Source organism: Atractosteus spatula, chromosome 25 (assembly GCF_055471065.1).
Source record: "Atractosteus spatula isolate fAtrSpa1 chromosome 25, fAtrSpa1.hap1, whole genome shotgun sequence".
Taxonomy (NCBI): domain Eukaryota; kingdom Metazoa; phylum Chordata; class Actinopteri; order Semionotiformes; family Lepisosteidae; genus Atractosteus; species Atractosteus spatula.
The window spans coordinates 3,247,451-3,262,134 of record NC_142730.1 but is presented as its reverse complement, the minus strand read 5'-3'; the positions used below and the strand labels follow the sequence as shown (position 1 = coordinate 3,262,134).

At 36.7% G+C, this 14,684-nt stretch overlaps 1 protein-coding gene across 1 annotated transcript in view; it reads left to right on the top strand.

Moving 5' to 3' along the window:
- Positions 1–2,241: 2,241 nt before the first annotated feature.
- The window catches only part of iglon5 (IgLON family member 5), a 48,492-nt gene continuing 36,049 nt past the window's right edge, over positions 2,242–14,684 (top strand). Inside the window, exon 1 of the mRNA XM_088905819.1 lies at positions 2,242–2,456. Within this exon, the coding sequence (XP_088761945.1) occupies positions 2,242–2,456 (215 nt within the window). The remainder of the gene's footprint in view (positions 2,457–14,684) is intronic.

The following is a 14,684-nucleotide window of genomic DNA, read 5'->3' as shown; positions in this document are numbered from 1 at the left end:
CTCTCGGCATCTGGGTCTTTGAGCACCTGAAGAGTCACAGTCATTGTTGTGAGACTTAACAACATACTGAGAAGGTATAACTTTTGCTCTGGAATGGATTATGAGTAAGTCACTGTAGAGCAGTGCATAAATAAAGTGTTTTGAAGCCAAAATTTGAACTGATATTCTCAAAGCAGATTTGTTCATGTCAGTATAAAAATGACAAAATCGAGACATTTCGATAAAACCCTTAAGGTAATTTTCAGAATGTTACCAACTGCAATTAGTGAAGTCATTTTTTGTAAAGATCAGCAATACCTCTCCTCCATAAGACCATGAATATTGTGATGTACTGTATATGATTACAAAGCATAGGTTTCTTGTGGAGTGTAAGATGAACATTGTGCTATTGAAGATTTCTATGAATGCATAAAACTCAGAATCTTTTACTCTTTTACCAAAACAGTTGCAAAAGAAGTGAATATCAAATTACGTTTTTGAAATAGCCACTCTCAATACATGTTCAGAGAATACAGTTTTGTGAAGCAAGGAACATCCTTTAATATCACACAGATGTATCATTTCAAGATACATCATTTATTCCTCTACTTTGGTAAAATTCTATATTTAATACCTCTGTTGGCTACTCTTGTTCTGCCTATACTGGGAAATTCAGCTACAACCTAAGCCTTAGCCTACAAATCTGAAAGTATTTAACCATTCCAACCACAATGAATAATGTTCTAAAACAAATTGATTGAGGTTAGTTTAGTTGTTAATAAAATTGTTTAGCAGTGATCTAGTCTCTGTTGTACATGTTAATTTTTTAGAGTCTATCAATCTAGAAATTTGTTTAGAAATGATTTTAATTAATGGGTTTTATTTTAAATTAAATATCTTGACCCTTATCTACTGTCCTCTTCATGCCCTCTCATCTTCAGTTTCTCATTTCTCATTAAACCTACTCTATTCATCTATGACTGGTTACTTAGCCGGTCCTTATTTTTGTTCAAATCAGATACATCAAAGAACAGATACATTCTTTCTAAAATACAGTGTGTAGGACTACAGAACTACTGTCCACTGCATAAAATGTATTCAATTTTAACTTAAAGTTTATTTTCATGTGCCTTGCGGGATTATCCTTAACTCTGCCGTAAGCACTTTAGTGTGCCTTGTTATGTCGTGTGTGCCAGAGCTTTATGTTACATGTTAAACTTTTTACCCTGCACTATATCTTGTGATTCTTTCACTATGTTTATGCTTGTAATTCTTTTTTTTTTTACCGTGTCAGCCAGGATACTTTTATCCGCTAAGTAAATGAATTATGCAGGATGGTAGTCAGCTTTTACGACTGTTGGGAAAGCTGAGTTACTAAAGTAAGGCATATAGTATGGGCTAGCTTAACAATTTGTTTAAAAACAGTACACCAGTGTTTCCAGCTCCATCTGTTCCCCCAAGCAGTACCTTGTAAAAGCCCGCAAGTATCCTTGAGAGAGCTGTTCTGCTGAAAGTGCCTGGAGGCATGCTTTAAATATCAACATTGCTGCCTCACTTCTGTCGCAGTCCCTTTTCATGATCATTATTGAAGGAATCCCCAGCTGGATTTATGGACAGTGATGAGTGCAGCAGTTCGATACTAAGGGGATGTGGAGTGGGGGTGGGGCATGATTTTTACCATTTCTATCCAAAATACCCTTTCCTTCATACACCTCCCCCAAAGGTAGCACCTTTAATCTTTAAACGTTTTTAATGACTAATAATGCTTCATTTAATATTAATACTAAAATTCAATTAATTTTAAACTGAATGGACTGTGAACTTGAATTTCTTAAGTGAAAACCCATTCTTTTTGTGCAAGGCTGTGGGGAAAATTTTCCTTGAAAAATGTTCTCTTTGCGTATTCACAAGTAGGAAAAGGAGACTCTTATTTACCAAAATAAATAAATGGAAGAGGTGGAACAAGCTGACCTGGCTGCTTTCTAAACTGAAGAGATTGCCTTCTCTTGTTTGTTACTGTTCCTATGTTCTTACATCTTCTGGAATATAAAATCGATGCATATTCACAATACTACAAATTGCTTTTGCACTAAATGGTGGACAGAAGCTATACTTGTAATTGTGCAGTATTTTACATCCAACTCATTCCTATACTGAGATTTTGTCAGTGACCTGCTCAAAGGGGAGCTACAGTAAAAAAGGCTTCAAAGGAAACATGTAATTGCGTTTTTTTCCTGGATTTTCATTTTCCCTCTCGTGGGTATGGCATTACGTGGGGGCGTGTCCAGGGTGGAGGCGGAGCCCTGGAGGAAGGGCGACGCTTCGCCTTTGAAGTCCCAGCTGTCTCGGCTTCTAGATGATGAGCCACAGCTGGGCGGGTCCTATAAAGGCACACTGGACACCCCCCGAAGGGCCAAGCAGGGACAACCCCGGAAGGGGAGTTTAATACCGACAGTCCCAGAGGGGATTGCACCCAGGTTAGGCGTTCTTTTTCTTTTCTGTTTCTTTTTGCCTGTCCTATCATCTATTTTCACCGGGGCAGGCACACCTTTTTCTTTTTTCACCTTTTTCCTGAGTTTTGTTTTGTTTTGTTTGTGCCTTACGCGCCCTGCTCGGCAGACTGGACCCCACTAAATAGGGAAAGTACTGATGTCCTAGCGCTTCTTCTTTTTCCCAGGCTGTACCCATTAAATAGGGTAAGCCCAGCCTGGAGATCACGAGATACAGCGGTACACCTTTCTTTTTGCTTTTTGTTTATTTCTTCACCTCTTTTTGTGTTATTTGTGGTCCCTGCGAACCTCACACCGGTGCTTTCGTCCCCTCACCCAGGGCATTGCCTTTTTACCGGTGTTCGCCGCAGCACCTCCCACACAGCACTGTCACAAGGGCCTTTCACTTTAACTGGACACTTTTTTCTTTCTAAGTTTGGGGAGCTACACAAATCTTTTCTACAAAGTTGTACAGTTTTACATTTTCGGGTAGGGAGGGTTATAACCCCAAAAGCAGAAATGTCCTTGTCCTTGTCCAGCGTCAGGGATTAAAATCTGGTGTACAGAGAAAGAAGATATCATTTATGACCATTTTGAAGTGGTTGACCCAAGGAGCCAGCAATGCTAAGTCGTTTTTTTCTGTCTGCAGTACCGGTAACTATCTCAAATGCCTGCACTAACTGTACATAAATCAGCTTCAGTGTACTTCCCATCACAAAAGCACAGCTACAAAATGACTCTCAGTTGAGAAACCACAGTGCAGGAAATAAGTAGCTGGGGAATCATTATGATTGTCACCTGCCAAAGTGATTAACTCTATAAATCACAGACTGTAGCCTCTATAAACCACCTTGGAGCCTGATATCATGAGTTTTCAGAGGCTGTAAGAATCTGGCAAGTACAATTGAATGACCTTAGATATTTAGTTGATATCAAGGCCTCCCAGGTGGTCCTACCAGTGAACGTGTACACTGAGAGCACAGGTTGAACTTTGTAGACCAGACTGGCTGGTTTCACTGTCAGCAATGAGCATTGAACAACTGGTACAATTAAATACCTGCCAGTGCGGCAGTATGGACTTGAGAAATTCAAGGTCTTTTTGGCTTGGATCTACTGTACAGCAGTAGCCCTTGGGACTTGCAGGGCAGTTGTGGTCTTGCAGTGTTCTCACTCCATTCCTTATCCTCTCAATTCAACTTTAATTCTCTTAGAGGGATTCTGTGGGATTCACAGAATTCTATATAGGTTTGCAGGTTGGCGGACGTATTCACACCCAATATTTGGCATTCAGAGCCTTGCTCTTAATTTGATCCTAATTCTATGACAGTAATTACTTATGGCATTACTTATGGTAATTGCTTATGAAGATGGCAGTTAAGCTGGAAACAATCTAGGTAGGGATGATAAGTAGAAAATAGGTTTACGATTTTAATTAGATGCTATCTGGAGAGAGCAAAGGTGGAGCAAGTTTTGAACAGTAAATACTAATATAAAAATAATATCAAATATCAAAATGCGTTGAAACATGCCCTGTTAACAAAACACTGGGATGAATGTCTATTCTACGGGAATCTACAATGTCAAATAAATATTCATAAACTACAGGAAATGTATTACATTTGCTAAATTGGTGAAAAACCCTATTGGAGATACGAGGCTCTCATACTGATGTCTGCAGCTGTATTTCTATTTTAAACATAACGTGGCATTTGAAACAGAGTATGTTGCCATGTTATAACTGCAGCAGACCAGAAAGACTTACCTTCCATATTTTAAATCATCCTTCTCAGGCAGAATGTGGTACAATAAAAGAGAAGCTGAGAAAATATAGGCAGAAGGTTAGTAAGGTGGGAATGAATGTTTCAGTGTCATGATTTTAAATTGGCAGTCCTTCTGGAAAAAAAAGGGTATACAGACACTTGCTCACGGACTGCTACCTACAATAAATGCAGTGACAGCAGCAGTAAACGGTGACTCTGATTAAGTAACAATAAGCACACTCACTCATTAGGGACTCTTAGAGAAACACAGACAGAACTCTCTTCTTAGAGAGAGCAGATGGATGGAGGTGGTCGTACGTGTGCAACACCAGACATCATCACGTTGGCGAACAGAACGATCACATTGACAAAACTTGTTTGAAAGCTGGCTCCTAAACCTTGGAAGAGCCATCCAACAGGCTTTTCCTTTCAGGAATATTCTCTGAAAGTGCCAACAGAAAAAGCAGGGTGAGTGATAATTGTATACTTTGGCAGTGCCGGTGAAGTTCTTCAGAACAGTTTTGTTGTCTTTAAGACTGACAAGGAAAGGTTTATAAGATTGGATAGGAAAGGATTTAAGGTTTTCTACTTTTCTTCCAAATCAAACAATACACATGACCATATGGTAATAATGTCAATTACTGCTTGTAGATAGATGGATATTTAATGTCATTATGAATTAAATATTTTAGGATTATTTGCTTAGGTTAGTAAAAAACTGATCTAAGGGCTAATTTGGTGTACAACCACGTTAAATGACCACATGGTTTTGTAATAATATGCCTCAGTAAATATGCCCATCCCATATAACTAGATGAATTGCATTAAACATTCAATAAAGATATTATGGTAGAGTTGTACACAAAGCAATTGTTGCAACATGAAATAGGCTGATGATAGGTGACAGTTTGTGAGATAATAAGCAAGTCAGCTCTGACAACTTCATAATGAAAGACAATGAACTCATGGACCAGACAGCAGCTGTGTCTGCCCCGTATGAAGATTAATTTTCACATAACAAATCCTAATAACTATAATTATGGTTAGAGTGATACTAAGTCGCTATTATTATTATCATCATCATTACCGTTACTGCTACTATGTGTGGACACCACAGTGGCATGCCTCACAACTCTGTCCTAAATGTAATTTTAAACTGGGACTCCTTCAGTGGAGTTTCCAAGTTTCTCCTATATGGGTTCTCTCTAGTTTCCACTCACTTTCCAAAGGCATGCTGGCTCGCTTAATGGGTAACTGTAACGGTATACTGTATGTTTGAGCCTGGCATCCAGTCCAGACTGCCATCCAGCTTTATGCCTTATGCCCTGTGCTTCTGGGATAGGCTCCAGCTTGTCATGACCTTTACCAGGAATGAACAGATTTCTTGTAATAGATTAATTAATTTTTAGTTTTGTAAAGATGATTCTTAACCTGTAATACAAAAGTACTACAGTGCCTTAAAACATGTATTGTCATAAAAACAAACGTCTAAATAACATAAGACACAAAATACCCCACTTTAATATGAACAATTAATTTAACTTGAGCAAGAAACGACTCATAATTTATGACTTAATTTAAACAGATTAATTCAGCCTACTAAAATATTGCCTCACGCCAATAATGAAAATTATTATTATTAGAATTTTCAGTGTACAGTACTGCAAATAAATTATATAATGTGGATATAACAAACTGATGTTAAGTCGGTCACAAAAACTAACAAGAATAAGAGTACCAATACTAGCTAGTACAAGAAAACTGTATTACCTAAGATACAGGTTTAAGTTCTAAGTATATTCAGTTGAAATATGTTGAAATCTCAAATCCTCCTACTTGTAGAGGCCAACATAGTTTACTACACTATGTTGAATGGTTCTGTTTTCAATACACAGTGAGCAGCTGACAAAGCACATGTGTACCACACATGTTCAAATAGTAGTAATATTTTTTTTTTACATATAAGGTGCTTTGAATCCCAAAGTGCTTTACATTCAGGAGAGAACCCACTTCATCACCACAGATGTGCCATGGTGATGTGGTGCTACTGTACCATTCAGTGCCGGCATCCCCTCCACACAACAGATGAGTGAGAGATAGCTTCACCAATCAAATTAAGGAGAAACCTAGAGTCATATGGTTTACAGGAGGCTTGCACCTTGGCCTAGGTTCGTGAAGTGTTCACATATTGTTCTCATATGAGCTAAAATTTTAAATTGTGCTTAAACTGTCCTTGTTTCTTAGCTGTGTTTCTAATAGTAGTTGTATTGGTTTGTTAATTGGTGGTGACCTGCTTACAGTAAACTTTTTATACATTCTTTGAAGGATTTTATAGTTTTAGCTTTGTGTTGCATTTACTTTGACCACTGTGTAAGAAAATTAAATTTGGTTCATAGAAACTCTGTCACTGTTGACACATAATTATACATAATCTGTTCTTGTTTTAATGTTATGTGTGTATAGTTTAACATATGTACTGTACCTGATTTGAAGTTGACTTTTTCTAGCACTTCATATTCCTTATTTTGCCTAGTTTGTTCCATTAGGAATGATTTTTTTTTTACAATGAGTTTCATTTGAACAAATTCCTCCAGTATTCCTTTCTTGCTGATTTGTACAGTGTTAAAGAATCTGTGGTCCCATTAGTTATTTTTTGCAAACCTGCAAACCGTCTGTTCTTGGATAAAGTCTTTCATTGATAATCACTTGGCCCTCTGCATCTTCCACTTGCATCTGCTTTCTTAAAGAAACTCTGGGCAGACCCCTCAAAACATGCTTGATTTAAGTTACTCTTTAAAATGGAATTGATTCTCCATATAACTAACCTACATAAAGAAAGGGAAAACGTTACATATGCATTGTGGTCTGTATCGTGATTTAATTTCATGCTTCATCGGTTATGTGTGAATTCTTTCTGCTGTCCTCATTATAAATTTTGCTCAATGGTGAGTGGAAGCCGATGTGCTGGAAAATCATTATTCAAATCTACTAAGGTCAGTACAGATTCTATTTTTTTTAAATATTATTTTCCGTAAATGTGAGCAAAACGAATTACTCCAACTGTCCACATGAATACTGATTAGAATTCAAACTTGGTTTCTAAGGGTGGGATGGTTTGCCAGACCATGAGGCTGTTTTGAATACACAACATTAAGACACTGACAATTTACCCGATAGAGTACAAAAGAAGGGCTGAAAATTCAAAAGAAGCATTGAAGTAGCTTCAAATAAAATGAAGTATTCAATTATGGTATCAACCTGCTACCTGGTACCTTTCTTCAACATCCAACCCCTCAAAACTAAAGGAGAAAGAAAAGTAAAACACTAGAATTCAGGAAAATATGAAAGCAAGAAAAGAAAGCAGTGTGTCATTTAAAGGCAACACAGAAACAATGAGAAACATCCCCTTTAAAAGTATTTAAAAAGTTCATTGGTAGATTGTGTTTTCAGATTTTTACTTTGGTTTTACTTCAGTATCGTTGTGATTTCCTATCCACTGCAGTGAGGCGAAGTGAAACCATATGGACGAGCTAAATGGAAGTGAAAAAAATACTGTAGCTTTTACCAATGTAAACTGGAGATAACAAGCAGAAGTGTTTTTATACTGCATCTGAGTACGTTCAGGCTTGGTTAGTAAAGCCTCTTCCATTCTTCAGGAAAATCATGCCCAACAGAACTGGGCAAAAACCAAGGGGATATTGGAACATTCTCTATTTAAGTTCCAGTGCATCTTCAAACATCCTCTATTCAGAAAGCACCCTGCACTATTGGACGTAGTTATCTTCTTCTGCACAAGACACCTGACCAGTGTCTCTTCTGCTTCCTCACTATATCTAATCCATACACTAATTACCTTTTATATGACAATGGTAACTGTATTTTTGACTTTTGATTGTATTCTTATTGTATTACAAATCTTACTGTTGTGCAATTATTGCACTATTACTGTGTTTTGTGCTTTGAATGTGTATTTGATTTGAGCTAGTATTACTGTATTATCATACTGAACTCTGTATTGTAATTGTGTAAGCTTTGTGAGTTTACTTGCATAAGGCCATCTGCAAAGGGAAAAAAAAATAAAAAAACAGAATGCATAAATATCCAGCTTACACATAATTTATATGCTTTAACATGCTTGCTGCATCAATACTGATTAAGGTTATGCATTGACTTCCAATTTTCAGTAGACAGTACTAATTTAGCACAGTTTATAGCTACACCACCAAGAGAAATAACAGGCCCTGACCTAATTTTCTGTAATAATTGGGATAGAATTTGCAGTAAGGTAGGTGGTTTCAGAAGTGGGTTCAGTTGATCAAAACATAGGCATACTTTAGGTCTTTTTGACAAGTTAGCAGCATACAAAAATATTTCATTTAATTGAAAAGGTAATTTCGATGTGATACGATATGCTTCTCAACATCTATACAGAGAGAAAGATCCTAGCTAATGGAATTGTTATATGCAGTTAGGAATTTATAAAGAATACTTCTTAGAATTAGAAAGTACTGTAGGAAACATGTTCCTAAAGACCCAACTGATAAAGAGATCTAAACAGAGATCTGGGTATTTAGTTTAATTCACTAAACGGCAGCTGTAACAGATCTGAAAAATAATTATCGGATATCATATCAAATAACGTGATCTGCTGGAATAGAGATTTTGAAATGCTACGTGGAGACTACTGTACCTCTAGGACTGTCGTAATGATAAAAGCTAATATTGAGCAAGAAGTTAAATGCATAAAGGACTGTGAGTAGGGAGATTGTACAAAATGACAAGGAAATGTAAAATACCTCTCTCACCGAAATCAGCATGGTGAAAATGGCGCAAGAAAGCCTACTGTTGTGAACCTGAGTAACATCCAGTAATTGCTCTTATTCCAAAAGAATTTTGAGCTCTACAACCCAGATGTCAGGTGTTTGAGCCATATTCGTGTCGCTAGCTAACTGTGACTGGTATTCCCCAAGAGGTGGCACACAAATAGCAAAGAACAGCTGGGAGTACGGGTGGGATTAGTTGGCCAGGTTTGTCTTGTGTTTCAGCGAAATTTCCCTGGTGCCTGAAGACTTGCAGTCATGTCAGCATCTCTGGCCATGCTAACATTCCTGTGCAGCTTGTCAAAAAACGAATGGCTGTGATGGGTGAGCAGGCTGGAAGAGCTTATCCACACTTTTTTTAGTTTAGTTTATTGAACAGGAACAGCACACAGCTCTTACACTGCAACAGAGTTACTGTAACTCAAAAGCTAATTTTACCATTTTTGTCCCTGGGCAGGACACAACCAACAACGTACAAAACATAGATGTGTAAAAAACATATTAAAACATGTTGTATGATCAATATAAACATATATTACAAATGTAATGGCATGTTAAATCAATAAATATATCAAAGGTTGTAAAATTCCTAAAAGGTTCCTAAAGGTTTTTGAATTGAAGACAATCACTTATGAAAATCAATCACATGATGTTAGTCATTAAAAGAGAAATTAGAAGACTAAAGGTTACTTTCTGATTCTCCCCATGCAATTCAGCTGTCATTGCTCTCATACAAAACATAAAGACATAAAGAAACATCTGGCAAATCAAGAGGGTCTTAAAAAAAAGTCTAAGAACAATTGGTCAACAAAATCAGCTGCTGTCGTAAAAACGATTAGATGACTAAAATACAACTTTTAAAAAAAGGTTTTTTGATGAACAAAGACATTAAAACAACCAAGTCTTAATAGCATCTTTCTACTTTTTAAAAAACAATCAGTACAATTAAGCTATATACAAGCTTTTAAAACCTATTTCGTCACCTTCCAAATCACAAATGAATGGAGAGTTAGCAGCATAAAGCTAGATACAGTATAGAAAAAGGAGGCCATCCTGGTGAAGAAAATGCTAGACTTCTTGGCTTAACACATGTTCTGTATCATGCATAATTATGGAATCTATCATTCGCGAAGGTTTGAATGATATCTAAACACCAGTGCTATCGTGGGAGATATTGCAGTTGTTGCAGGTTCCAGAGAGAGTTGTTTAACTAATCTGTAACTAATAGACTTTTTTAAGGGTACAGAAAGCTTTGAAACTAGAAAACAATATTACAAAAGACAATTATTAATGCATGGAATAAATTACCAAGTCACATTGGTAGATGCAAATACGCTGGAGTCTTTCAAAGTCTTGAGCTTGGCTCTGCGATAGAATCACTTAATTTCTGAGAAAATGGTGAGCTGTAATGAACTGAATGGCCTGTTCTTATCGAAATATTTTCCTATTCTTTCCAATTATATTTGTAACACCAAGAGCTGCGTCATGTGGCTTGGTACAGTTATTTTTTACTTGAAAAACATTGTGTCCTCCACATTCCGGTTTATGTGTAGAGTTCAAAGCAATGCTTGGACCTCCAGACCAGAGTGATGTGAGCTTGAATTCTAGATGGTGCACTGTGTTTGTACCCCTGAGCATGGTACTTCACTCAGATTTCTTCATTAAATTCCCTGCTATGTAAATGAGTACTCCCCAGGTCATCTTTGTAAATGAGAACATGTTCTCCATTGGCTTATGTGGTTAAATAAAGAATTTAAAAAATCTAATTAGCTTGAATAATTGGGGGAGATTTCTGTGAGGTTAAAGGGGGACTCTATAACCTAGAGCCTGTTATTATACAGTGTGTTCTTGTAAGTATTCATGTGATGCATTAATTCGCTATTCTTTTCAGATTTAGTAATTATGTATAGCCACCCTTTAGATTCTCCCCAGCTTTTTATGTAACGGTAGGGAATGAAAAGTTAAGGTAAAAACCTTAGCGATTAGTCTTTAAAATAACAAGTATGGGAAAATTTTTAAAAGGTGAATTTTAATTGAAAAAATGCATATTAAAATGTGTTTCTCTTAAAGTAATGTTTATTTAAAGATTTATTAAGAGAGGTTTTCTCATTTCTGTAAAGTTTTTTTCATTTTAATTTTAGTTGTTGCACAGTTTGTGTTTTTCTACCTGTGTTGCTTAATATCGCTCTTGGAGTTGTGCTACCGCTATATTTAAGTATTTTTTATTTTTGTGACTTTCTTACAATGCTTCAGAAACTTCATAAATGTAGATATATTGCTTTCTGAAGAAACATATGCTACACAGCTATAATTCAAAAATCTTAACAATGTGCAATCCACTACTTTTCTAAAAAAAAAGTTAATATGATCGCTTATCCTCAGTGGTTTCTGTGCTGTTATTGATTTTATGGTGTTGTTTTTATTGGGTTTGCAGTAGTTGTACAAAAATAACAAATCAATATAAGCTCTACCCTTTTGTGGGGACATTTAAGAACTGAATTGGAAGGACAGTCATTAAAAGATTAACCATTACGCTGCAGTCAGTGTGAAGGAGGTTGAAATCCCTGATCTTAATTTTCCCTCTGGTTTTAGCATATTAAAACTAGGCCAAACAGCCTGTAAGAGACATTAATTTGTCAACTCTTTTCATTTTTGTTTAGTTTCAGTTTAATATTGTTTTTGTGTTTAGCGTTAACCAAGGGACCTTACAGTAATACAAACTAACATTAATCAAATGACCACAATTAACAAAAAAAAAACAATCAACCTATGCCTGCAAATTAATTCAACGTTAAGCATGCAATGTATTTCCAATCCTGATTGGCCTGAGCTAATCTTGGTTTCCACAGTATTAAATAAACAAGAGAGCACATGACTCCTTCCAGACAGGATGCTGGTCTGTCACAGGAATTAAACCCAGCAATGTTGATCCCCATTTACAGTATACAGTATATATAGTTGAGTGAACTGGAGAAATTGGAATAAAACACCTCACTCAAGGTTAAATAGCAATGACTGCAGTAGAGACATGAACCCACAATCCATTCTATGATCCCATGATTCCATTAATCCATCCATCCATTAGCAAAGCAGAGTCTTTCTCAATATGCTGCACTACAGTATACTGTATGTACAGGTATTCAAACAACAAAACTTACAACATTACTACACATACCAACAAGAACAGCACAGAATATTAAAAAATAAAAACAACAACAATTATTAAAGGAGAATCTTGAAATATCTTAGTGCATACTTCATTTCCTACACCAAATGGTCACGGATGATTGTTTAGAAGTAACTAGAGGTAAGACCAGTATCTGCACACCCTCTGACAAGCTGAGGATGTGTGGACTTGGGAGATGCCTGGTTGTGTATTGTGCAATCTGGTCATGGCAAACTCTTGTTGACAATCTTGCTTTGCATCTTTGTTCTCATACCTTTGCATTTCAAAGTGCTGGGCTCCTCCAGGGTATTCTTCTTCAGTCTGGAAGACAGTATATCTTTTATTGTAGAGAAACCATAGTACACCGCCCGCCAAACACATCTTAACAGGGTGCCACTTTCATGCAGGGCTATGGAGAATAAAGACGAATCGAGGGCTCATTCTGTTGCAGCCAGAACAGCTGTTGATGTATCTGAAGTGATGCATCTTCCGCATGTTCAGCCTCCAAGCACTGCAGGAATCCTAAAAGGTCTTCATGATAACTGAAGAGGCTTCATAACTAAAGGAGCCCTTCCATATTTCAGGGGCAGGGTCATTTTGAAAAAAATAGACATAAAGGATATTGTAGCATATGTAGCCACTACTTGATGTGCTGGCTACTTTAAGACCACATTCAAATAAAGCCTCACCAGCATTCCTTCATACGATTCGGTGTTTCTGCATCTTCAATATTATCATTCTTTCCATAAGCAACCTTTCCTGTCTCAGTCAGGTCTTTTGAAACCCGGGTTTCCAGTTTAGTTGCTTTCGTATCCTTTTTTTCCCTCCTCTGCTCCAAGTCAGCCGCATGGTTTGTTCATTGAAATGTAAAATTGTCTAGCTCCATATCTTGGGGATATCTGCATTTCTGTAACATCCCAATACCGAAAGACTCTCATTCAGTTCAATATTTGCATTGCAGCAAGGCATAGCTGTGGTTCTGACTAAAGCTTTGTCAGCTCAGGGCAATTCACGGGTTTATTGCTACATATGGCTGCAGCCCTTAGGATAAAGTTCATTTTAAGAAATGTGGCAGTAAAGCAATGAAGTTTAAAGATTTATTGCCAATAGCAGGTTAACAGATTATGGATACACCCCTTAAAGACTAACAGTGGAAATATGCCAGCGCTATGATGGAATATTTTTATGGAGCATGGCAAGAGAATTAATCCATACATTACAAAACTTTATTTTTGAAATATTATGACTGACAGCGGTAGATTAATACGGGGCACAAAGTACTGTGCAGCCAGCTTGTGGTTTTAGAGGTTGGGTGATTAGAGATGTGTGATTTCTACTGGCAAGAGTTCCTACTAACATATTTCTGAGAATACATCTGATAACAACGCAATTAGTAAAGTGATTAATGTTTTGAAATCAGTGCTGGGTTTTATTATCACAACAATGGCAAGGGCAACACAGTGTTTCCATAGTCTCTTAAGCACATTTTAGTCAACCCATGTGTTACCGGTAACTAATACATAGCTGCTTGCAATCAGTTGTCAGTGTGTTAAAAAGCAGTTCAGAAATAATGCAAATAAATAAGACAATTTAAGATTACACCCTTAACAATCTGAAAAAAGTTACTGGAGTTTTATGATGAGAGTTTATTTTTGTCTATGCATTATTTGGTTTCTGCAGTATTTCACATAAACAAGGACACAGCAATGATAATGAGAGAAGTACAACTGCTGTTCCTGAGGTAAAAAGACTATATGCTCACGCCATGCAGAAACCAGTGCAATGGTATCCAAAACTGCATGCAATATGATAGGTAATGCAGTAACATCTCTGAATTTTGAGCACATAATCAGAAGATTACAGTGTGTCTATTTTTTTATTGCATGTCCTTTCTCACTTTGGTTATTGGCCTCCACTTGATCTTAACAATATTTCTAGAAAAACTGAAACAGGGGAAGGTGATTCTCTATCATCAGTTGTATATTTTGTTCCTGTGTTAATATAATTGATTTTGTTTCATTTTTGTAGGTTGTTCTTTTAGAAGACTATGATTCATCTCAATTTTCCAATCATGTGTACACTATGTATACAGCATATTATAATGTCTTAGCTAACTATATCACTTTGATATGCATATTGTTTTATTTTATTTTTATGCAGACCGAGAAATATGAAAATGTAGCTTGGGCGTGGACTGACACATAAAAATATAAAAGTAGTATACTGGTGTGTTACTGTCTTGTCCAGAATGAAGAATAAAATATTTGATCTGTTTCTTCTGCATTGTAACAAGTCTAATTGTGATGTTTTGGAAATCCCACAGAAGTCCACACAGAACGATCTGGGATCAATTATGAACACAGTTCTACCACAATACCTGTTATAGGGATGTAAAGCTTCTTAGACAGGGTTAACCTGTATGCATTTTCTCTTGATGCTCCAATGTGTCATCTGGGTTGGGTGTGTGTAA